This window comes from Opisthocomus hoazin, chromosome 12, assembly GCF_030867145.1.
Source record: "Opisthocomus hoazin isolate bOpiHoa1 chromosome 12, bOpiHoa1.hap1, whole genome shotgun sequence".
Taxonomy (NCBI): Eukaryota; Metazoa; Chordata; class Aves; order Opisthocomiformes; family Opisthocomidae; genus Opisthocomus; species Opisthocomus hoazin.
In genome coordinates this window covers 14471478-14496683 of record NC_134425.1, presented here as the reverse complement: position 1 = coordinate 14496683, position 25206 = coordinate 14471478, and the positions used below count along the sequence as shown (strand labels likewise).

Genomic DNA, 25206 nt, shown 5'->3' with positions numbered 1-25206 from the left:
CCTAATTACCTGCTAAGCCAACACCACAACCCACCCAGCCCCCCACCCAGTGACAAGACTATAAACCTCTTCTATGTTTGGAGAACCATCACGTCTGAGCAGAGCGCAGCATGAGCTGGGACTAGGCTGGCAAGGAAAAGGAATTGGCTGCTCTGGATTCAAAGCAAGACTCTGTCCCAGGAGGAGAAGGGCAGCGATGTATCAGATGAGGTAAACCTCAAAGCAAGGAGCATCTTCCTTTTTGTCCTTGATTGCCAGAAACACGGGGACAGATGTTAAACAAAGATCCCATGTTGCTGAGTGTGCGAGCACAGGCACGGCATGGTAGCATTTGAGACACTGCTCGCTACTGGGAACAGCTGAGCAGAGGCACACAAGAGCCAGGTACCTGAGAGGCCTTGAAGGACAGGCTGGGACTAGGGGAGGAACAAAGGAACCCTCTCTCCTACCCAGAGGAGTGGGGTGGAAGCCCTTTGGCGGGGCAGCGAGGGCCTAGGCCTGCCCGTGGCCTGGGGAGCTCGGGCAGCGGCTGGTCCCAGCACTGGTGTTGTAAATCGTGGGCAGGGGAGAACTGCAGAACAAATGAGGCAACAGAAGGTGGAAGGTGAGGGGGCTGCAGGATGGGAAGGTGGATGTCGCAGCATCTCTGGTGGGAGCTACTGCACCATGAGGGAGAAGAAGCGAGGGGTGACACATCCAGACTCTAAAGCAACGCTGTTACGGTGGGAAGGGTGCTGACAGATCAATATCTGAACAACAGACCTGACCGCTCCAGGTGTGTGCGATCATACTGGAGTGGCAGATGACTGGAGAAAACGAAGTGGCCTGCGTTCAGAAAGTATGATGGCCAGACTTTTCTAAAAATGAATTTCCCGACTATTGTAGAAGAAATATCTGGTGCTCAACTTACTCTCCCCAGCCAGAGACTTTGTTAGTGTAAAAGAGAGAAATAATTGTCAAGTTTCATTTTCTAATAATGTTTCTTTGGTTAGAAACAATGTTCATTTTGCATCCTGATTTCTGCTGCAATAAGCCTGTGCCTTGTGCAGTAACAGTAACGTGACCGTTCAGACACCCAGCAGAAGTTGAAGCTATCCAAAGGTCGCTGTCCGGCTTGATCCAACTGCCTGGTCTAACAATCTAGAACCCTGCGGCTGGGACAGGCGCTGTAACTTCCCTGGTTTACGTTCTTTGCGTTTTGATCTTTGCAACGGCTTCCCTCCGCGCCAGAGCCCGGCACGGCTCGTGGTTTTTGAGGGACACCGCTCCGCCCGGGACCCCGGTGCCCGCCACAGCCTGCGGGGCGGCTGCTCTCCCCGGGACACGCAGGGCTCCGCCCCAGCCCGCAGCGCGGCGGGGGGCACCGGCACGGCAGGCCTGCCGGGCGCCGAGCGGGACCAGCTCCCCGCAGAGCCTCACAGCACGCAGCCCCGCAGCCTTCCCCCTTTCCCTAGCTCCCGCTTGCCGGGCAGGCTCTGTCGCCCCTTCCCCCCCGGGCCAGGGCCGCCGCCCCGCCGCCAGCTCACCGGGCAGCGCGGGCCCCTGCCAGCCCGGCTTCACAGGCGGCTCCTGCCCCGGCCCCGCCTGCGCCTGCCGCCGGCGGAGGAGGCCCGGGAGCCGCCCCTCTGCGCAGGCGCGCGCGTCGCCTCCGTGTCGTCACCGCGCTGCGCCGGAAGCGCCACCGGCCGCCGCCGCGATGGAGGGTGAGCGCCGGGGGCGCGGGGGGCCGTGGCGGCGGCGGCCCGGCCTGACGCCGCGCTCGCTGTGTGTCTTGCAGGGGAGCTGTACCGCCGCCTGCCGCCGGGGGAGACGGGGCAGCCGCGCCTCCAGGTACCGGGGGCCGCGGGGAGGGGGCGGGCTCGCTCCGCGGGGCGCGGCCCGGCGGGGCGCTTCGCCACCGGCGGGGACGCGGGCCCCGCTGGCGTCAGAGCGCGGCAGGCCTCCGTTTACCGAGGGGCTGGCGGCGGCGCGGCCAGCCCGGCAGAACCGGTGGCAGCCTCCTTCGAACCGCCCTCAGCCCGCGGCCGAGGCCCGAGCGTTTGTAAGCGCCTTCCTGAAGAGCAGCATGCCCCGGCGCAAGGCCGCTGCCATCCAGGACTTCCTGACGCGGAAGGCTGTGGTGCTCGAGCACTGCCCCAGGAAAAGGACGAAGCCGAAGAGGAAGAAAACAAAAGGCTTCACGGCCAAGCAGAGGCGAGAGATGCGTCTCTTCGACATCGAGCCCGAGCAGCAGCGGTAAGAGGCTGAGCGCTCCCGCTGCGTGGCGGGGTGGGAGCAGCAGCACACCCGGGGACGTGCAGTTGGTCCGAGACGCTTTCGTGGCTGTTCACATGAGAGAACAGGGCTCCCATCTGTATGGCCGGAAAGCTCCCCTCTGTCTGGTACTGGCTCTCTTTCCTTTTCTGTACCCAAACATAACACGAAACCGAACCCAGACGCAGTCACCTGCGATGTCAGTTTTAAGGTTAGCCTGCCTGTGACCGGAGTCAGCGCTCCGCATCCCCTTCCTCAAACCAACACGCGCTGAACAGAGCCCCTGCCGCTGCCAACGCGAAGCGAGCAGGGAGCTACAGGAGCAGGAGTCTCTTCAGCCTGAGGCACAGCCCTGTGCTCCACAGCACGTCACCGCTTTGGGCCGATAGAGAGGAGCGTCTCTAGTTCGTGCTTCTGTACAAATGCAAGGCTGCTGCTCGGGGGGGGTCACCTCACAGGTTACCTTACAAGAGCAGATTACAAAACCTGTAAACATTAGTCTTAACTCTGTTGTAAATATGGATTACTTCAGCAATCAAAAGATTTTTTGATAATTAAGTTTTGTATAACACTTCTTCTCTTTTTACTGCAGATACGCAATCTTTCTACCACTCCATGAACTCTGGAAACAGTATATCAGAGACCTATGTCACGGACTTAAACCAGATGCGTAAGTCAAGATGCTTTAAAACCAGCGTGGTTTTGATTTAGTAGGTATTTCCAGCTTTACTGATTTACTGCTTGAAACATCACAGTTACTTGGTAAGGATATGTACTATTTCCATAAGCTTTGACCATGAGTTCAGTAGTCACGGTTGCATTTTGTAAACCTAACTTCCCATATAATTTTCTTTCCCTCTTCTTCAAGGCAACCGCAAATGGTTCAGGGCAAACTGCTAAAAGCAGATCTCCATGGAGCTATTGTTACAGGTATTCTGTTTGTTTTCTTTTACAAAATCACTGAAGTTCCAGTAGACACTCCTGTATTTCAGGTAGTTGTTTTTAAGCTCCTTTCAGTATCATTAACTCCTGAATTATGCAGTTGAGATCATATGCTGATGGATTCTTTCTCTACTTACCAATGCTAATTACTTTTCAACTACTCTTGAAAGGCGTGTTGTTAGTTGCAAAGATTAACTGCAAGTTGTAACAGTGATTACTGTAATTGCATTATTTCAGAAAATTGCAAGCCAGATTTTAAAATCATGAAGCAACTGTAGAAGAGCAAAGAAACTGCCTGAACCCGAAATTTTCTAATGCATACATATTTCTGTTCTTTCAGTCACAAAGTCAAAATGCCCCTCTTACGTTGGGATAACAGGAATCATTCTACAGGAATTTAAACATGTCTTCAAAATTATCACTAAAGAGGACAAATTAAAAGGTACGGAAGACATTTTTTTCAGTGCTTTTCATAACTTGAATAATCAGAAATTTCTTACATACATTATTCATCTTACACCTACATTGTTTTGTATCAGTTCTTTGCATGGAGCGGCAGAAGTCAATGTCTTTACTGACCATGCAACAGCCCAATATCTTACCAAAAGTATCTCATTAGAAACAAGCAATTAAAAAAAAAAAAAAAGCATTTCCAGTGAACCCAACATGATTATGCACAGGGCTCATTCATCTGGTTTACATTAGACGTTCTCTAAAACATCTAATGCATGCTCCTGAAGAGGAATTACTTTAGTAATACCAGTTTAAAATTTAGAAGTTCTTCTCTTGCTAAAGCATAAACACCTTGAAATCTTGCAAACATCAAATCTAAGTGTGAATAACATCCCCTGGTACATCCGTATATTTTCATTATGGGGACTGACATTAGTCCACTTTCCTTAATTTCCTTCCTTTTGCGTTTTCAGTTGTTCCCAAACTTAACAACGTATTTAGCTTGGAACTTGATGGATTCATTTCCTACATCTATGGAAGCAAGTTCCAGCTTAGAGCAAGCGAGCGATCTGCAAAAAAGTTCAAGTTGAAAGGAACTATTGACCTGTGATTTCAATGGAAAACCAGAAGTATTAATAGAAACGTCTGCTGTTTTCCTGCAGTTTAAAGACCGGGTTTTCTGGCAGATTGAAAATGGAATAGCTATGTGAAATACCAAGAATGACTAGTATCTGTTGTCTTCAAAGCAGTCTCTCAGACTGTCGGAGTTTGCTGTATCTGCTTTGTTATTTGTATATAACGTTGTGGCTTTTATTAAACTTACATGATCAGTACTGATTGCCTGACTTGTGTTTCAATTTATAATCATAAATTTGCACAGTGAAAATTACATCTTGTAACTCGGTGGTAAATGTTATTGTTGCTTTCTGTATAAACTGGGCTTTATCTGCCTATTACATGCTAACAGTGAGCCTGCAGGTGATGACAACTGCCCTTTTATAATCATTGCTTCTGGGCCAACATCACCATCTCTGCCTGGTGCAAGCATACGCAACCAAGTTGTTTCAAGTAATAGGTTTTACCCCGAGTGTCTCCCTCCCTGTGCTCAGTATTGTTACAGATAACACGTATGAGTGAAAATACAAACACACAGTGCAGCCCTGCAAGCTGTTTGCTTACCAGGTGCTTACTAATAACATTGTACTTTAAGGTTAAATCCGATACTGTCTATATTAGCAAATATATATTGTCATGCCAGAGTGTAGGGAACACAACACATCATGTAAGCGGGAAGCACTTGCAGCTAGACATTCAAAGATGGAAGTGACCCCCATTCAATCTCGTACTTAAATTACCCAAAAAATTGCTTTATGAGTATTTAACCTCCATTCATAGAACTTTAGCCTATTTTTACGTATATTTAGAGATAGTGTCTATGTTATACAGTTAAAATATACCTTTATTCTTACTAAAATATACGTGTTACACAATTTAAAAAAGGCTAGTGTAAATGGTACTGACTTTGTATCACTTGTTTGTGAGCACTGCATCACTGGAACACAAGAAGTCAGGTAGCTTCATGGTGTAAGTCTCTAAACTCAACAACCACCCTTAATACAGCACTACTTGTGAAGAAGCTCATGTGTTTAAACCTTTTGTAAATACTTGCTTTTTGCAGCAGTCTGCAACAGTGGTTGTAATGGAGACCTCCTGCTTGTACCAGTGGAAACTTGTGCAGCTTTGAGTGCATGCGATGCATGTGTCCTCAGCCCCTTTTTATCTCCTTTTTTTCACTATATACTTCCAGGAGCCTTTTTTTGACTGCCCAGATTACAGCCTCTCATTGACTAAGCCGGTTTGACTTGTTTGGAAGATGGAAGCAACCCCTGTATTTAGATCACTTAACATTTTTCTATTATAAAAGAGCCTCTGTGGTGTTTGTGTTATAAAGGTAGCTTTCAGAAGCTTTCAATTAAATTATTAATTCAATTTCAGGATCAAATGAAAGACCCATATCTAGGAAGAGTTTTTGCCTGCCACCATGCAAGTGTTTGTAGCCAACCAGGGTCATTTCTTTAAAGAGAACATAGCTGTCCCTCACATTCGCTACACGCCACAGCCCAGTCCTGGAGCTAGGACAGCCCCAGCTAGAGCTCCTAACTGCATCGCAGGCCACACAAGCCGTTCGGCTGCCATGAGCAAACCAGAGCATCACCGCCTCCGACCCTCCCCAGCCCTGTGCCAGTTGTCAGCCTGCAAAGCACCCAGCTCCTTCCCAGACCTGCTGCTGGGAGAGGTTACAGGAGAGCTGCACCTCCTCGCCACCATCCCTCAGGCACAAACCAGATCCAGCATCGCTGAACCACACACCCCAATCAGCTGAACTCACAGCCTGGGCGATACTGGTTTTCGAGAAGAACAGACTGCTTTTCTGCCCCTTTTGAAGTCAGGAAATAAAGCAGTTGGTATGGAAATAAATCTTTGTCGCAATTATATGCAGTACTGCCCTTGAGATGGGGAAAACAGTGTTTTTGCTAGAGATGTATGTTTTATACAGGGAAATACAGTTATTTCACACCAACGGGAAACTAGAAGAAAGAAACACTGGGAAAGCTTTTGAAGGTACGGATAAACACACTTGAAAGTGCCAAAGAGTAGAAGTTTTTTTCAATTGTTTGTATCTGTGAAGTAAGAACAAGATGTATTAAAAGTCATTAGCCCCAAGTTATTACTCTACCTAGTACCCATTACTCCTCTCAGTGGTCTCTGAAATTAAATCCCTTCGTTTCCTGTGAGAGGTCAGAAGGAAAAATAAATAAAGTGAGAGAACGCATAAATCACAGCAGAAACTTTCCTTTCAGGACAATGACCTAATTTTAATTTTGCTCATAACCTTCAGTGTAACATCTAATTAAGACATCTGTTAAATGCCTATAATATTAAATTAATAGGGCAAGCTAACAGAACTTTATTGCCATAGTCCGGTTAATTAACATTAAGGGCCTTTAATGGATGTCTTAAATAGACATCATTAATGGGAATGCCATCCAAATTGGAATTAGGCACAGTCATGTTTAACTGTGCTGTGAAGGACATACCATATTCTACCATACGGACACACAGATGAACATGATATAACTTCCCATAGCTACTGGCATTCCCATTTGTTAAACTATTTCAGCAACCGAAAAAGACAAATGCTGCCTAGCAGTCCCTTTCGATAAATAACAGCAAGGCATTCATTATTTACAGCAAAGAGTGTGGAAGAGATGTCCAGAGGTCTCCTCAAGGTAATCACATGCTAGTAGCGCAGAAAGGCAGATGACAAGAGTAACAAGAGCGCTGAACAGCCGACACATCGAAGACGCCTTTACTGCAGTTGGTAAATCACCTGAAGAGGCCTTTTTTTGTAATGACTCACTGAGGTGTTCCAAACAGCCCCCACAAATTGCTTAAGCTAAATCACTCCTGCAGACCGCTGGTATCGCTGTCGGCCCATCAGCTCCTTGAACCAAACCCCCGTCCCGTCTGCTTTCTCCAGAACACAGCTCTCTGTTCATCTTTCATCAGAACACACTAAACTCCCCATTGCTTGCGAGAGAACTTCCTTAGAAGCTGGGTAAGGTGAAAATGACTGCTCACCAGTCCTCCCCTGCTGATTCGTGACAATTCCCCTCTCTTCATTAGCTGAGACGGTAAATACTTAATGGATTTAATATCAGAAAATTGGAGAAGTAATCACAGCTGTCTCTAATATGCCTCTTCCTTCGCATGTGCAAGTGTGAATTGCATGCAGCAGAGACACATTTTTTGTTGTGATTTTTATACCTTAACTGTCACTAAAGAAAAGGCTAACCAGGGAATAATTAACAACAATGAACAATATACTGTCTCACTATGTTACACACATTTCTGCTTTCCTATTACTACGTATGTATATTTATAACAAATCTGAACTGAAACAATCGTAAACAATCCAGTTACTGAATTTTGAAAATTTAAGCAATAGGAAAACAAACAAACAAAAATTCCCATAAATGATGTTTGAAACCTCAAAATAATTCATTGTACGAAATGCTTGAAGTTAAAGCCAAGTCACATCCAAGAAAACACACAGAATTTTCTACTTGAGGGTTTTTTTATACTTTCTCTAAAAGACAGATTACACAGCAATACAATGGAAACCCCCCAAAATCTCCTGGAACTCTCCTTGGGAAACTCATATTAAACCACTGAACTCACAGCAGCACTCAGCTTACGTTAACTCTATATATTCAAGCCATCCAATGTTTTCAAGAAGCCTAAGAGAGAGTATAAAATTCTGATCTGGACCAGAGCCTTTTTGAATGAATTCTCAAGTCTTGGACAAGTTCGTCCCTCTGGCAGACTCTCTCGTCCAGTTTAGTACCTGAGCTACCAGTATACTGAATACCAGTATTTCAGATCTGGGAGGACTTCCGTCAATACAAGAGGTTAGAAATAATTTCTAAGCCTTTTACAACCCTTGACCAAGCAACTCTTGTGAAACAAACCTTAAAATAATCTGGAACAACAGCACATGTTGTTCAGTAAGTAACTGCATTTTGCAAAGGAGAAATCCCGGCAACGGCAACTAGTATTTTTCACTAGAACAATGCTGCTATTGAACTGCAAAAGAAAAGGACAGGATATGGCTATGCCAGGTATGTACATAAAAGGTAGACAAACTGGCTTAGCTATTTGCACTACAATTTGCAAATCCTAGGTTTAGAAACCTCAACTAGAAACACTGGTTGGCAAAAATGTCATAGGGTGAGAAACCATACAGAAGAACAAAAAACAGAGTGAGCTGGGGTTCAGACTGAGGTAACAAGGGGAAGGAGAATCAGTTTGGTAGGGAAAACAAATCCCACAGAGAAAAGCTGCAGGTATTCATTGGCATAACACTGGTAATTCTGTGCATTGTCTGCAGGCTTCCACTTTTTTAGGGAATAAGATACTCCAATTGTGCTACAGATTGCATGTGTCACACACTAACCAACTGGGGGCTATCGGTCCTTCTCCACATTGGCTCTTTACCTTTGCTATTTAGAAAGCTTTTATAAAAGATTTGGAGATAACCTTCACCATTCTACAAATAAATACAAAGCAGTCCTTGAGAAGTGACAAAAGGCATAGCATACCCTCCAAAAATTATCAAAATTTTTCACTTTCCGAGGAAAATCGGTGTTCTTTTGCATTTGACAGCACGACTGGGAAATGCTGAGCTTGCAACAGAGCTCTTGCAGCAGCCCAGGCTCACACTCTGCCAGGTGTTCTGTTGGTGTGCATGTGCCAAAGCACCAGCACACACCGCAGGGCTACTGACAGGTTTGCCATCAAGTGACTGACATTTTTGCTTACAAGTCCCTTACTACATAGCATCCTTTACCTCATATAACCAGAACATTATTTTTTTTCTACACCTCCATCTACTCCTTTTGAAATTCATTTAAAACACAGCTGTGATGTTGGGCAGGTCCCACTGCACTGCATTAGACCTGAGACACCATCTTGCTCCTCTGCATCAGCAGCATGTTTTCAGGAAACAGGAGCAGTGTCTTCTCAAAACCAGGGCAGCACTGCTGTTATCTAAGCAGGGCAATTCCTCAGCCCCTTACCAGAGCAGTTACACATGCCCATTTCCCAGTCACAAGTCACAAAAACATACACAGACAGGTTTTCTAACTAACAAAAAGTTCTGGCCCCCTTGTCATTCCTGCTGCAGTCACTGACACCTTCACACTGAAGGCCACTGGATGGCTAATTCCTAGCTCCTGCTGTTTGTACCCCTCCCTCATCACACACTACAATTAATTAACTAATTAATTTCCTTTTGCCTTTGCAGTGACCTTACCATAGGTGATGCAAGCACCAGGCTTCAGCAGCCCACGAGCTCTCCCTTCTTGCTCCAACAGCCCCATCTTCTCCAGCCTACACAGTACACAAGGTTTGAGCAGGGACAGACAGAAGGTCCTCAACACCAGTAACAGCTGTATCAGGCCAGCCTCCTGCCCCATCACAGCTAAGGCCAATGCCCAGCTGGCCTCTTTGGCAACACCAAAACTCCAAACAAGCTCTCTTCATATAGAAAACACCTGAGTACTTTGACAGACTAACCCCTGTCAGCTGTGCCTCTGGCCCCAGCTGCACTGCCTTGTGGCACCCCAGGTGAGCTTGGCAGGGTGTGGGGCCTTGGCGAGTAAAGCAGATTAGTTGACCTATGTAACAAATGTTCACCTTCGTTCATCTTGTTAGACAAACAAAAACTGGATTTACAAAGCTTGTCATACTACAACATTCACCTGGCCCTATGTACCAGGTCAAATCATACACCGACAATGGCTGATTGCATGGAATTTCGCAGAGGTTTGGCCCACCTTTGTCTCATGCTCCCCTTCCTTAGTTCTGTCATTCCTATGGTAACTAAATCCAATTCTGAGTCACCTTCCCTACAGCATGCGATGGAAATGTATTCTTTTGCTAAGGCAGAAATCTCCCTCAGTGTACTGGTTTAATTAAATTAATGAGCAAATGTGAAAAACAGAGGATCAAGCATGCACTGCTGCAGAGCAGAGGAGCAGTTACACCTGGCACACACAAACCGCCTGAGCTGCAGAACAAACGGTACCTGCAGACAGGTTTTGACACGTAGCTCTGCACGCTCTGCCTGTGGGACAGGGATTATGGAGAACTGCGGAGAACCCAGCAACATTTAATCCTGAGTTAAGAGCTCTCCCTGTTTAGGGAGGTCTCTGCTGCTTCTACTATTGTATCAGTCAGATAAGGTACAGTACCTTGTAACCATTAAGAAGAGAAAAAAATTGAGTATACAATTGACTAAACACAACTGACAGCTTTGAACCAGGATGCTGAAGGAAAAGGCACAACCTAAACATTACAGTCTCTCCTGCCCAGCTCCCCAGCCTATTCTTAGGCTGTTACTTTTTTCTCATTCTGCTAGGAACTATTCCCATAGCACCTAACTATTGCCAAACAACACTGATTTAAAAAGTTATTTTTGTATACTTTCAGGCACTGACCTGTCTTCTAATAACCATCACCTTCTACAGGCAGCTGAACAGCATGCTAAAGATCTGCAGTACAGGCCTGTTGATAGAAATATCTTCCTGGTGTATTGGTTATTATATAATTTCAGCCTTATTTCTTTCAGCTCTCAGAATGAGCTCCTAGCCTCATGACATATGTGCGTACTTTTGACTGAGATGCTGATCTTAGAATGCACAATCATAGTACAGTTAGAACATTAATTTTAATATTCATATAATAGTTTCTGGGAAGTATGATATTACCAGAAATGCCAAAGGACTTTGGCTTGACCTCACAAATTTTAAACCAATAACCAAACTTGAATATAAACCCTAAAGACCTCATATGCTTGTTAAAGGCAAAAGTTAAGACTTCAAAAACAAAACCTCAAGCATGACTGCGCTCCCTTGTCCGTGAGTCAGGGCTTCTCAGCCGAGCCACATGGCTCTGGGGCCCCAGGCTTACAACGGAGTGTTTAGGGAAACATGCTTATCGTGTACGTGTGTCCAGCTGCCAGCACAGACCTCTGGCTACAAGCTACAAGCACAGTATCAGCCCCAAAATGGACTCTGCCTAATAGCAGTGTTATTCTGGGACGGAGGGAAAAACAGGATTGTGCACTTCTCATAAATGTTAAAATAATCCCATAAATCTGAATAAAATTAATTTTTTTTGGTGAAATTGTCTGCAACATTCTGCCATGCATATTCTCCCTCCAAAGGTTTATTTCAAAATTATGGACTTAGAAATGTTTAGCTGGATAGTTCTTGGGTGGCTGAGGTGCTCACTGAAGAATTTAAATGATGTAATAGCGGTTGAACACCCCATTATATGGCTGCCTAATTAGTGTAAATGATAGTTATGTCTTACTCGGAGAGGATTATTTTACACGGAGGAAAATCTACTCACTGCCACAGTAGCCATTTCGATAGTTTTTATAGGAGCAGTTGCATTATGGCTTCATTGAGTAAAAGGTAAGTAGCCGTCCTAAATAATGAAGATTGAAGGTTTAATGGTCCCAATAAAGAATCCTGCAGGTTTTTTATTTCAAAAATTAGAGTTTGATTGCAAGCGTATGATAATGAGAGGGAAAAAGAGCACTGGCACATGGAATCCTTCTGCAGCCCAGGCTCCTTGGGAACTTCCATTTCTTCTGTGCAGAAATACAGAAGATTAAGGACAGAAGAAAAGAAAATAAGCTGCTCTTTACTTTTCAAGATAGTGTGTCCAAGCTCCAAGCCCCTCCCTGTGGCAATATTTCAGTGGATAAGGATGTGCTGGATTGCACCCATTATACTTATAAGGCTGACATTAGTGGAACAGCTGCATATGGCTGATCACGTGCACACAAATACCCTCAAATAATGTGAAGAGCCCAGCTTAGACCCATTTGAGTGATGCTATGCAGACATAAGCCAGCCTTGCAAACTTGTCTCAGAATTCTAGCCTATTACAGCAACTCTGTTTTTGCGAGGCAATAGTCAAGGGACTCGTCATTTCTGTTACAAGACCCTATTTCCAAGATTGTATATCAGAGATTATAACAGCTATAAAAATTCAAATAAGATTTAAAATTTGGCATAAGCATTCTCACTTGGGATCTAGTATTTTTTAAGCAAATCTTTGCAGGAAAAGCTAAAAGTTTACTTGTTATTTTAGATCTCTCCTGCTACACAATTCTCAATCTAGATTCTTATGCGCTCCCCATCACAGTACCCCAGTAATCTCTTTTCACAGCTGCATTTTCAGAATGGCAGTTCGGAGCTAGGACAATTGATTTGACATTTATTTCTCCAAATAGAAAACTTCCAAGAAGGGTTTTAAAAGAACTTCTGTTCCAAGGCAGCCACTTTTTTCAGCAGTAAAGCACCACATGTGTTTTAGCAAGTAAAAAGTGGCAACAACATTAACCTGAATTATGGTAACAACGACTACAAAACAAGCTGGCTGGGGATTTGCAAACACAATCTCCAGATGTCTGCAAAAGATCTGATTTATCAAACACACTCCAGGCAGGATTTGTTGTGGGTTTGTACTTCCTAATAAAGGAGGTTTGTAGTATTTATTTACTGTCAGTGTCGGTGAAAGGTGCTACCCTCGTGACACCTTTCGGAAAGGTGAGTAGATCCATTAAGAATAATCCACAAGGATACAGGGAGAGCCGCAGACCCTAGAAATCAGAGTTTGGAATCACCAATGAAATGCAACAGAACGAAGGTGAAGGTTAAATATAGGGAGGGGGGAAAAAGAGCGTAAGGATTGCAGGCAGCCTCAAGAGGAAACCTCAGGCAGTGCCAAGGGGAAGTCCAATGCACTCTGGCTGCAGGGGCAGGTTAGCAACGCTAAAATCAAGCCATGGAGGATGCAGCCTTCCTGGATCAGCATAGCCTGTGGCCATTTAAAATGCGTCCCTCCGCAAGGGGATTTAAAAGCACCACACTGAGTAAAGGCTAGTTTTACCTCTGGTTTTGATCCACAGACTTTCTGCTGAGGCCACAATGAGAAACCCTGGCTAGTGCTTAGTTTGGGGACGATTTCTGTGGTATGATTCCCTGCCACACAGGAGCCAGACTGACACAAAAGCACTCCTTCCAAGCAGGTCTCCACACAACCCTCCCCACGGAGAAGTGCTGCATGCAAGTACCTCGCCACTCGTGCTAGTGGAAGAGTGGCACAAGTACGGGCAAAAGCAGCAGGGCCATTGAATTGATGATCCCCTGCCTTCATTCTCACAGTTCTGCCATGCAGTAGTTTGGACTGAAAACTAATGCTTCATACAAAGAATATAGGGTCACTTACATCCTAGGCTCAATATCCAGGAAGAGAGAGACATATGTACACAGAATTAAGCAAAACACATGATCCATATTTTTAATTTTGCATTTACAGGGCAATACTTCCTATTTGCATTGATTTACAAACAACAGCTTTAGGACAGCACTGCATCAAGATAATTACCTTTGTTTCTCATTTGTTGTATTGTTGCTTTTGTTTTTTTCTTTAAAAAGCAACAAAGTTGGGGCAATTCTTTAGAAAACCCAAGGCTTACCCAGAGAATAACATCTTCTGGTTTGGAACAATGACTTACCCCTGTTTAAAACGAGTTACCAAGGTGAACAGATTGAGTAATCAAGCTCAATTAAGCATGCGCAATATGGACTGTAACAACATTCACTGTCTGGTGAAGAGATAAAACAGCTTTTATTTTCTTTTGACTTCTGGCAGTCTACCTCACAGAACCGTTCATTCCTACTTCCACCCAGCTAGCATTTCCGTGAAGATGTATCATGAATTTTAGCTGCTTGGCCAAAGATGTCGCTGGCGAGAGGGAAACAAAAACATTCTATGACTAGAAGCAGGAGACAATATTAGCACCTACACAGACATCAAGCTTCGGTGGTACAGTCCATACGCTGATCAAACATTGTTTTCGTATAGGAAAGCGGTGTCGTGCTTTGGAAGACAAACCACTTTTGTGGCTACACAATTACAAGAGTGTTTCAAAAGATAGTTTTCTTCCCATGCAGCAGAATGGTTTGTAGCTTCAGGAAAACTACATTAATAATTTGCGTCTTGGCTGTGAGGCACAAGTATTTTTATTTATTATTATTGTTGCTGCTGTTTTTGTTGTTGCTACCATTAAAATGCTACAGAAATCTCACCACCTTCTATGCCCAGGGAACACATTTTGCTTTGGTACCAGAAGATGGAGCCACATGCTCACAGTTTTAGAGTGAGTTTGTTTGTTGTTTTTTTTTTCCTGTTCTGACAGAAAGGCCACCCATAAAGCAGACAGTGCCTAGAAACTGCTCCCTTACCTTACATGAACTTGCCTTTTTACTGGGTCTACGTCTACTGCTACTCTGATGCACGCCTTACCCTGTCAGTTGCTTTTCTCAGATGTTTCCATAACAACTGAATTTTCCTTGCTGCAAATACATTTCCTGAATTGCCTACCATGTCAAAATGAAATCAGGAAACAGAACCAAACTAAGCCAGGCATTTACAACTGCTAAAATATCACACTTACTTCCTTCATGAAAGGATACACTCTTAAAGGAAGTCATATGTGTCCCAGCCCTTCAACGTAAGACTCTTAACTCCTCATCTTGCTAAAGCTCAAATAACTGTAGATATAATATCATGATTACTCTGTGTCCTAAAGCTTAAAAATGTGTGCTCAGATGAGAGAATAGGCTAGGTTTGTACTCTGCAAACCCTTCAGCACTGCTGCAGTCACTCAGAGCAAGGCACACATTTGAGGCGACTACAGCATGCCTTGCTCACCCCAACAGGATGCTGCTGCCCAGCGTGACCGGTGGCCACAAGGCAAGGCCCAGCTGGTTTTTGTCACTCTGTTGAAAGCCAATAAACCCCCAGTCTGCTTCAAAACCTACTTGCCAAGAAAACCCATTGGTGGGACATGCTCTGCCACGGCCAGTCCATCAGAGCCTGCTCTGGGCAGGTCCCTTCCGCCACCCTGCAGATGCCTACAGGCTGTAGCCACGCCAGCGGCAGCTGCTCTGTGGGCAGGGAGGCCAGGGGCATGGCCGAACCCCTGCGGCTCCATGCCGAGCTGTGAGACAGGGCCCGCCGAGTCTGCTAAACCCTGCCCTTAGCCATCCTACCACATACAGCCATCTCCATGAGACACCAGGATGAAAAGAGCCTTTTTAAAATGACATACATCTGAGGGGAAGGGAAACTCTTCACGCAAGGTATTAAAGCCTATTAGGGCTTGCCTTTGTTGGCTACTTGCTCTGTGTCAGCTGCATGAGCAGCCAGTCCTAGAGTTAGATCAAAGCAAGATAATGGCATTCCTAATAAAGCCAACAGAGATCTTTCAGGTAAAAATGATTATTGTTCAAGAACACTGTCAGTTCCTTTCATGTCCCTTCCCGACCTGGCAATGTCCCAGGTTACTACAGAACTGTTTTAAATACACAGACTTCATTCTTCTTTTTGACACTCTTTCAGACTGATCTAAGGCAGCAGAAGCTGGCAACTAGTTTTACCCTCATCCATTTCCTTTACAATGCTGTAACCTCTTTATAACAAATCCACCACCACAAGACTTAACAGCTCTCTAACGGGACATGAAAAAAGAAGTCAGCAAAACATTCCAGCAAAGTGATTCACCAAACAAAAAACCATATATTATTTACAAAATCTAAATATGGGACAAAGCCTGCTGCCTCTATAACCCTGAATGCTGCAACCTGCTATCAGCAGTAGATATTAACATGTGGCTTCAGCTCCCACCAGTCCTCAGGGAACAGCCGTTTGATGGGGAAAACCAGAAGGGTGCGTGTAACACCAAGTGGAGTCCACAGCGGGCGAGACTGACGCAAGCGTCATCCTCTATCTGGAGCTTGTAGGAAGGCTTTGGCATGTGGAACAACTAGAGTAATAGTTACTACTAATTCTCAGCTTTTATTTAAAATATTGTACTTGCAAGCTTATCTCCACCAATTAATTCAAGATACTTTGAGAAACAAATCTCAAGAAAACATCATACCGACCCTTTCTGCCCCCATTTGGTCCAGTGCTGTCACCAAAAGCCCCACTACAGCTTTGGTTGCCAGGATTTCTGAGCAGTGTCTCTAGCACTCCCTGTATGATTTTTGGACAATCACTTACAGACTTGGATTTGCTTCCTTTGCCTGTAATATATGAAAAATACCCAAAGTCCTCAGTGGAACACTACATTTGGCAATCACCTTAGCACTCGGTAAAGGTATATGGGAGCTGTGGGTTGGGATGCTGAGGCAGGACAACCCCTCAGCATGAACAGAAAGGACTTTCATACTCTTCCCATCTGGATCCCTTGCAGAGCAGCCACAGCTGTATCAGTGGTCCCAGCCTAACTGCAGGAGATGGAGACATCTCAGCCATGCACTCTGTGCAGGCACAGGCCAACTGTGCGGCAAAGCCACCAAAAGCGGCTGTACAGGCATCTACCAGGCTTAATCCACATTAGGCTACAAAACCCACAAAGGACACCCAGGCAGCACTAGCTGTATCCCAAACACGTCACCTGCGCTGTTTGTGCTCTCTGCTCACAAAGAAATGGAAATCACAGACAGAAATACAGGATTCCTATTGAAAGTCAGCACTGAAACGATGTCAAACTAAGGAAACCTCCAGGAGGCAGCACAAAAGGCCACAGTATTGATTGACTATTGTGTCTGCAAGATGGACGAGAATTGGAACTCCTTTGTAAGGAGATCAAACACATCATTTAATAAAAACAAGGCATCCTACAATGAACCTCTCTTTCCCATATTTATTCCTCTCTAAACACAGCAGTGCACAGATTATAGGAAATGGTTTTACATTTAACTTCAACCCCAAGTGGTAAAGAAACGGATTGTATCTCACAATGTAAATTTGCATCTACCATCATTTAATGGATGTTTTATACATGCTATGTACTACTGTGTTTTTATGGAAAGGCAAAAAAAATTACTTGGGAATTTGTTTTTAATTAAGCAATAAGGCTCAATGGGGTACTGCTATCATGCAATAAAACCACTCCTGGGGTGTTGTGAGGCATTTGGTCCAGATGAGTGCTTCAAATCACCCCCAGATTGTGATTAGACGATTACTCCCTGGAGTTAATATTAGATGGTTCTCTCTAGAGTTGTCTTATTGCTATTATAAAAAGTCTTCAACATGGGGAAACTAAGTAGCTTTTGTGCTTGAAGAAGATGAAGTTCGCAGTTTCGACTGTTGAGTGGCTGGCTGAGCTGTGTGGGTCCCATAGATCAATTCACTTATTTAGCATGCGTGAAAGATCATCTCAGTGCATTTCTTTGACCCAAACAGTTTTACAATTAAGTGGCTTTCTTTTTTCTAGGAGATGGAACGATATAAAGAGCAAACAACTCCAAAATAAAACAATCCCAAGACAAGGTGCTGAGGAACTTTATTCGGAGATACGTATTACTGGCTTTATCTTTTTGTAGGGAATAATGAATCCTAATTGCTATTATGCTAATTGTATTAATGAAGGCTAATGCATGTAGTAACGGTAAGAGATCCTCCCAAGTTGGGTACATGAGGAGGTACGTGGCCTGAGGCATTTGTGGCACCTCCCAAGCTAACGAATTCAAACAGCCCAAATGGTACAGAGCCAAACTCCGGTGCCCTCCCCTGCCTCCCCCCAACCACTCTTCAGGCTTGAGGTTAGAGAAGAAATATTTCATCCTGAGAAAAAACAAACAAACAAACAGAAAGCTAAAAACAAAGCTTCCTGTACATTTCAGAGAGATCTCAGGAAAACATGAACTCTGGCAGGTCCCTTCCACTGCCCAAAAGGCAGGATGGTAGCACATGCACATCAACAATTTTTGCACAGCTTGAGCTGAAGTACAGAGCAGAGGCCTCAACTCCTCATTCAGATGCCCCTCAATAGCCCACCACACACCACCTATTGCACAAAATCTCTCTGGTTTCTCAAGCAGGCAACAATTTTTACACTTCACAAATTAAGGTGTGATCCTTCACACATCCTTGGCGCCTTACCCTATGTCACATCTCATACCCTGCACAGCCCAGGCAGCAATACACTCTCTAAAAGCCAATAAACCTCTTCCACCCGGTAAGAAATCCCGGTGGTTCCTCCTTCAGCTCAGCATCTCTCCATTTAAAGATCCAGCATGCCAATGGATGGGGATCCCAGCCAAGCTGAGGTTTGCTCTCTTGGTTTGCAGGATGTCAGCAGAACACCTTGGAAAAAACAACACTGCCTTTCTGTTTTCCCTTATATTTGAAGAACGCGAAAGGAAACAAGGATTTCCTTTTTTTTTTTCCCTTTCCCCTTTCACAGAGCTCTCTGCAATATGCACGCAATGCACAAAATTTCCCCAGGCAATCGCAGCAGATGCCTTCCTGCACAAAAGGCATTGATGTGGGGCAAGGCACAGGTCCCTTACAAAGAGATGATTTTTCCTTTCTGAGTGACGCACGCACTCAGCCTGGACAGCAGTTCCAAAGGAAGGAGGCCAAAGCATATTCTTCACATAAATAGAAGCTATATACACGGGCAAAGCAGGGTTTATGAACAAAACTCTTCTATGTGTCTGACTAATCAGTCAATCATAGATGAACACCTTTACATCTTTCTAAATTAACTGATGATTATCACACTCTTGTTCCCTGGGCTTTTTCCCCACTTTAATATTTGAAATGCTTAATCTACCTAAGTTTAGTGTTTGAAATACCTAACGTTTGGCCATGATTTATCTTGTGCAATAAAAGCACACTCTGAATATAAGATCACTGTTTAAATAGAACAGCAATAGCAGGTAAAGAGTTCAGATGAAGAACATGCACAGAATGATGTTACTCCAGAAGGAAGGCTGAGCCCAACAGATGCAGTAGTCTCTCACAGCATGCTGCAAAACGCTTTCAGCAGCCCTTTTAGAGACATCGCTCTTTTCCACATTATTTGTATACGGTTTTCCTCCAATATTACACCCCTCTCTGCACTGAATACCTGCACATTCTCACAGTTCTGGCATTTCATACTCTCTCACCCCACCTCTTTCTCACCTTCCCCTTTCATATTTCGGCTCCCATTACTGGGGAACACTGCTCAAACAGTGGTGCTAAACCTCCTGCTTGTTGTCAACATGTACTCACCCATCCCGCTCCTCTGAAGAGAACAAACTCCTCAGCTTTCCCTGTTCTATGTCGCCATATTGGGCAGCTCTCAGGTGCAAGCTGGAAATTCACGGTGACCAGCTCACTTGACAAATCCACTCACAAAATGAACATGAAGCTCATGCTATTAAGGATGAAAGAAAGCAGGGGTTAGTGACACAACCCGAAGAAACTGAAACTAGGTAACCTGGATTAAAAAAAAAAATAAATGCAAAAACCACTTTTCCACTGAAACAATGAAAGTCCTTCCATGCTTGGACCTGCTCAATTTTCAGGTAGGGAGGCAGGGAAAGGGCTGCCAGAGTAGGAAGTGGGGGTGTTTCTGCACTGCAAGGCGAGGCGCATCCACAGTCCTGGCAGCAGCAGCAGCTTCCCACTCAGCACTTCCCAGAGGCCCAGCATGCCCACCTGACATCCACCACGCTCCTGCTTGACCCCAGGAGCATGAATCAGTGTATTCATTTTGCTCACGGTTTTAAGTTTCAAGTTTTATCATGTCTCCTGCTCACAGTATACTCTATCATGCAGAACGGTACACACTGATGACATCATATATCGAACATTTCAGCAACAAAACACCCTGAGTATTTTACAGTTAAGGAGAGGGATATAAATGACACTACACACTACACATTGATCGAAAACATAAAGTAAAACCCTTACCAAGCTTTGGATCAGATCTTCTAACCACTTCCATGATTAGTTACAGACCACTGCTGTCGTGGTTTAACCCCAGCCGGGAACTAAGCACCAGGCAGCCGCTCGCTCACTCCTCCCCCTGCTGTGCCGGGTTTGCGTGGCAAGGTTTTGGTAGCGAGGGGGCTACAGGGGTGGGTTCTGTGAGGAGCTGCCAGAAGCTTCCCCCATGTCCGACAGAGCCAGTGCCAGCTGGCTCCAAGATGGACCCACCGCTGGCCAAGGCCAAGCCAAGCAGCAATGGTGGTAGCACCTCTGCGATAACATTTTTAAGAAGGGGAGAGAAAAAAAAAAAAAAAAAAAAAAAATCTGTGTAAGGCCCGTTTTTTGCAGCCAGAGAGAGAACTGAAAACTGCAGACGCCAAGGTCAGTGCAGAAGGAGGTGCTCCGGTGCCAGAGCAGAGGTTCCCCTGCAGCCCACGGAGCAGCCCACGGAGTAGCCCATGGAGCAGCCCACGGAGCAGCCCACGGCAGGGCAGGCTGTGCCCTGCAGCCCATGGAGGTCTGCGGCGGTGCAGATCTCCACCTGCAGCCCAGGGAGGACCTCATGCCGGAGGAGGGGGATGCCCGAAGGAGGCTGCGAGCCTGTGGGGAGCCCACACCGGAGCAGGCTCCTGGCAGGACCTGTGGCCCCGTGCGGAGAGGAGCCCACGGTGGAGCAGGTTTGCTGGCAGGGCTTGTGACCCCGCGGGGGACACACACTGGAGCAGCTTTTGCCTGCAGGGCTGCACCCCGTGGGAAGGAGTTCGTGGAGGAGGACAGTTCGTGGAGAGCTGTCTCCCGTGGGAGGGACCCCACGCTGGAACAGGGGCAGCCAGCGAGGAGGAAGGAGCAGCAGAGAAAACATTTGATGAACTGACCTCAGCCCCCATTCCCCACCCCCCTGCGTCACTCAAGGGGAGAAGGGAGAGAATTCAGGAGTGAAGTTGAGCCCGGGAAGAAGGGAGGGGTGGGGAGAAGGTGCCTTAAGATTTGGTTTTATTTTTTATTATCCTACTCTGATTTGATTGGTGGTAAATTAAACTAATTTCCCGAAGTTCAATCTGTTTTGCCTGTGACGGTAATTGGTGAGTGATCTCTCCCAGCCCTTATCCCGACCACAAGCTTTTTGTTGTGGTTTTTTGGTCCCCTGTCCAGTTGAGGAGGGGGAGCGATGGAGCAGCTTTGGTGAGCACCTGGTGTCCAGCCAGGCTAAACCATGACACTGCCCCAGTGGGATGGGGAGCAGAATTGGGGGGGAGGGAGGGGGGCAGGAGTATTAGGACAGTTTAATAGGACAGTAAAGGAAGACAAAATAATAATAATAGAATACACAAAACAAGTGATGCAAAGTGCAATTGCTTGTGACCCACTGACCAATGCCCAGCCCACCCCTAAGCAGCAACTGCAGCCTCCCAGCCAACTCCCCCCAGTTTATATATGAGGTCACACGGTACGGAATACCCCTTTGGCCGGTTTGGGTCAGCTGTGCTGGCTATGCTGCCTCCCAGCTTCTTGTGCACCTCCTCACTGGCAGAGCATGGGAAGCTGAAAAATCCTCAACTTAGTATAAGCACTAATTAGCAACAACCAAACCATTGGTGTGTTATCAACATTATTGTCATACTAAATCCAAAACATAGCTCTCTACCTGCTACTAGGAAGAAAGTTAACTCTATCCCAGCCAAAACCAGGACAACTGTGAAGAGAACAAGCTATTAAAACCAGAATTGACTTAGCAGGGAAACCCCTAGCATTCCTCTCTCCCACTGTATGTTTCACCACTGCTATTTATCACTGAAAATTAAGAAGCAACAAGCAAAATACCTTATGCCTTCACAGCACCGAGATGCAGAAACAACTGCCAAAGCTTAACACAAACACCGGCATACAGCCTAAAGGTAACCTGAGTCTGAAACCCTCCTCGTAGTGCTGACAACCACGTGTCTTTTTTACTGGCAAGAACACACCCCCTTCTTTATTTTTCCTAGAAGCAAACCAAGTGCAAATAATTATTATGTGTTTATACACAGCATTTAAACTTAGCCTCTGTTGTTTACCTGCTTGGTCATTATTGGTTGTTCAAGACCTCAGTTCCAACTCTACCTAAAGGCTGTGGACAGCACTGCACACATGCTCAGAACAGGGTTGACTGTCTGAGCAGGGAAGGGCAAGGCACAGCAAACACAAAGGCTCTTACGAGGCAAACTTGCAACTTTGGAAGCGTGAGTGGTTTTGTGCTCCTCGCACGTGACAGCTTTTGAAACGATTACTGAGATTTCTGAGCTGGGACATGACCCTGCGGTGAGGCACATGGGGCCGTGAGTCAGGAGCTCTGGCGGACGTTCCTCAGCCTCCCAAGTGATTCACTCTGAGTCAGAGCCCGCTGCTGCTGAAAACAATAGCAAATAACCCACTATTCTTATTTCAGTGATGAAGCTGCATATGACCACATGTAACTCTCCAAGTTTCAGTTTTACTCTCTGCGAGGAGGGTACAAGCCCTCACACATGGTCATTGGAATTCATGCTGCACTTCAAGACCCTCAGATGAAAGCGCTGCACACATGCGAAGCACAGCAATGCTGCTGTGCAAACAAAAGCACATTGACCGCGTATTGCTTCCTTGTGCAAAAGGCAGAGGAGCAAGCAGGTCTCAGGGTTGCTTTCAAGAATACTTTCATCACTCTGACAATCACTTTGCAGCCAGGCTCCCACGAACAACTTGGGAAGTGGGTAACTTCCCACAGGTGGGCCGAGAGAAGCCCCGAGGACACAGCGATGCTCTGAAACAGGTTTGTCTGGCAGCGGTCTCCAGACATGTGGACCAGAAATATTTTGGAAACTGACGTTCTGAAATTTCAGTCTGTACTGACGGAGCTGAGCAGGGCTCTGATTTCTGCACCTCATGTCTAAAGCACGCAAATGATGCTGGTAGGGCTTCAGAGACACAAATCAACCACGGCAATTCCACACATTTCTAAAACAGGCTGATCAGCTGAATCCACCGGGAGCCACATCAGACAAACATCCAACCTTCCATGTACACCACACTCTCACACAGTGTACGACAGAGATTATTATTCATGCTTGCAAGTAACCTGTATAATGAACACATGTTGACTTATTCACTCATTAAGTAACAGGAGTATTCCAAGCTCAATTCAACAAAATCTCCATAGCTAAAAGCTGTCTTGTCCACTGATGAAATGCCCTGTGTAATCAATTAGTGAAAACTGCTGTCTATCCTATGCTTGCAATGGGCTCCTAACATCCCAAACTGAATCTCAATATTGAGTTTTACTAACAAAAAAAAAAAAAAGAAAATCAAATGCCTGGGGATTTTTAAACATGCGCTAAACATACACTGAGCTCAGAATTTAACAGATGTTTTTGTTACTGTTATAATATAATCTTTTCCTGCAGGCTGTTATAGTAATTTTGCCACTAGAAGACAATAAAAAGCCATTTTCTCCCCTGCAGAGCTTACCTTTGGCTGACTCAGCTAAGCAGCTGCAGTTTCCTTTACTTGCTTTGAAATGATTGCATCCCAGTTGGGCAAGATATATCTGCTACCCAGAAACAAGCATTTTAGGAGAAAATGCCAGAGGCTACAGATCAGATAAAGTCTCTTCACCTTGCTCCAGCTACATTAAAAGCTGGTAATTTGGGCTGCAGCTTTTTCAAGTGGTCCCACAAATGTTCTGCTTTTACAGTCAGGAGAAAAGAGCTCCCAAGCCTGCCTATCAAATAGCTCTTAAGATTACAGGTGAAACTCTGAGTTTGTATCTCAGTAAGGCATTCAAATAAGGATGTAACAGCTTCCAAAACAAACAAGCATAAAACCAACAGAAAGTCAGCTCTCAAGTGCAACTGCCTCCTGCTGACTGCATGCCCAGCCTGTGCCTGGAGGCTTCCCTCACCTCCCGCGGCAGTCACCCGCACACACCTCCACTTCTGACCAAAGACGGAGAAAGTAGAAAGGACCTTCGAATCCCAGGCTGCTTGTTTGAATCCCTGCTGTTTGGCTAACCCAGCACTACGTTTCGCCAACCTGATGATTACTGCCCAGGTGAGTGCACTGAGAAACAACAACAAAAATAAACCAAAGTAGTGCACTTAGTGATAAAAACTATAATTAGGATAACCTGAGAGCAAATGCAGAATAATTTGAGTACACAGGGGAAAAAACAACAGTTTAAGAGTAATAATCTATAGCTGGTTAGATCTGAGTTACTCTGGCAGCTAAGAAAAACTCTAACATATTTAGTTCAGCACTTTGTATATTTACAGCATTAGGTAAAAAAACATTTTGTCAAGGATTAATTTCTAAGCTGGGCAGATCTCCCCAGGCCTAGAAGACTGCTGGCACGGCAGCCAGGACAGAGACGGCTGCTGTGCGGGCTCTGCACAAAATGGCTCCCAGAACTGGTCTGCAGTGGCTCTGCCCCTCCTTCCACCGAGGGACCACTCTGTCCTGCTCTGCCACAGGGACAGAAACGACCCCACACTAAAGCCCTAGCAACAACCTCACAATCACCGTGGCGAGCTCTCTCCTCTCAGGCTCTCAGCAGCCCGCTGCCCACTCCACAGCCCTCTCCATAACCAGCCCCGACGCGCTGCCGGGAGCCACGCACTGCAGGCTCGGTCCCCATCCTCGCCGGCCTGCCCACGGGACACCAACCATGAGGAAACGAGGCCCTGTGGGAACTCCTGTGACTGCCCAAAGGCTTCAGCCCTGCAGCGCACAGCCAGCTTCCCAGCCCACACTATTACCAAAGAAAACGAAAACCTGAGGGAAAAAAAACACACTTCTAACACCCTGACAGGTCCATCAGCTCCCATTAAAAATAGAAAAGCTATTACGGAACGTGAGCAAGCACCTGAATTATAGATCACCGCGCCAGGCGAAGGCCAGGGCTCGACTTCCCCCGCGCCCCCTGCCCAGAGCCGCCGGGGATACGCACCCCGCAGGGAGCCGGCGCAGCCCGGCCCGCTCCCGAGCGTTGAGGGCCACGGGCGCCGCGAGGCAGCCCCAGGTAATGGCTCCCGCGCCCCCTGGCGGCACCCCGCCCCGCTCGTCTCCGCCTTCCCCGCTCTGCCATTGGCCGCCGCCCGGCGAGGGGGCGCGGCCCCGAGCGGCGCGCGG

General features: G+C 45.9%; 2 protein-coding genes across 13 annotated transcripts in view; one reads left to right on the top strand and one right to left on the bottom strand.

Moving 5' to 3' along the window:
- Positions 1-25206, bottom strand: part of LOC104338232 (protein C19orf12 homolog) — a 64273-nt gene that overhangs the window by 15775 nt on the left and 23292 nt on the right. The window contains exons 1-2 of one of the 12 annotated variants that reach the window (XR_012765298.1): positions 25025-25080; positions 19363-19507 (exon numbers count right to left, since the gene is read on the bottom strand). The exons of 9 other annotated variants lie outside the window; for them this stretch is intronic. The gene's annotated coding sequence lies outside the window, so the exon portion shown is untranslated. Of the gene's footprint in view, positions 1-1526; positions 1646-19362; positions 19508-24940; positions 25081-25206 lie in introns of those variants that run through there. 2 more of the 12 variants (XR_012765300.1, XR_012765302.1) reach the window with 2 other exon arrangements.
- Positions 1651-4481, top strand: POP4 (POP4 ribonuclease P/MRP subunit). The gene is made up of 7 exons (XM_075433451.1): positions 1651-1703; positions 1778-1830; positions 2018-2235; positions 2846-2923; positions 3122-3183; positions 3536-3637; positions 4122-4481. The coding sequence occupies exons 1-7, from the start codon at positions 1697-1699 to the stop codon at positions 4256-4258; spliced, it is 657 nt and encodes a 218-aa protein (XP_075289566.1). The 5' UTR covers positions 1651-1696; the 3' UTR covers positions 4259-4481.

Coding starts and splice junctions, on each gene's coding strand:
- POP4 (XM_075433451.1), top strand. Junction 2,236..2,845: donor ATCGAGCCCGAGCAGCAGCG/GTAAGAGGCTGA, acceptor TTTTTACTGCAG/ATACGCAATCTTTCTACCAC. Junction 3,184..3,535: donor CCATGGAGCTATTGTTACAG/GTATTCTGTTTG, acceptor CTGTTCTTTCAG/TCACAAAGTCAAAATGCCCC.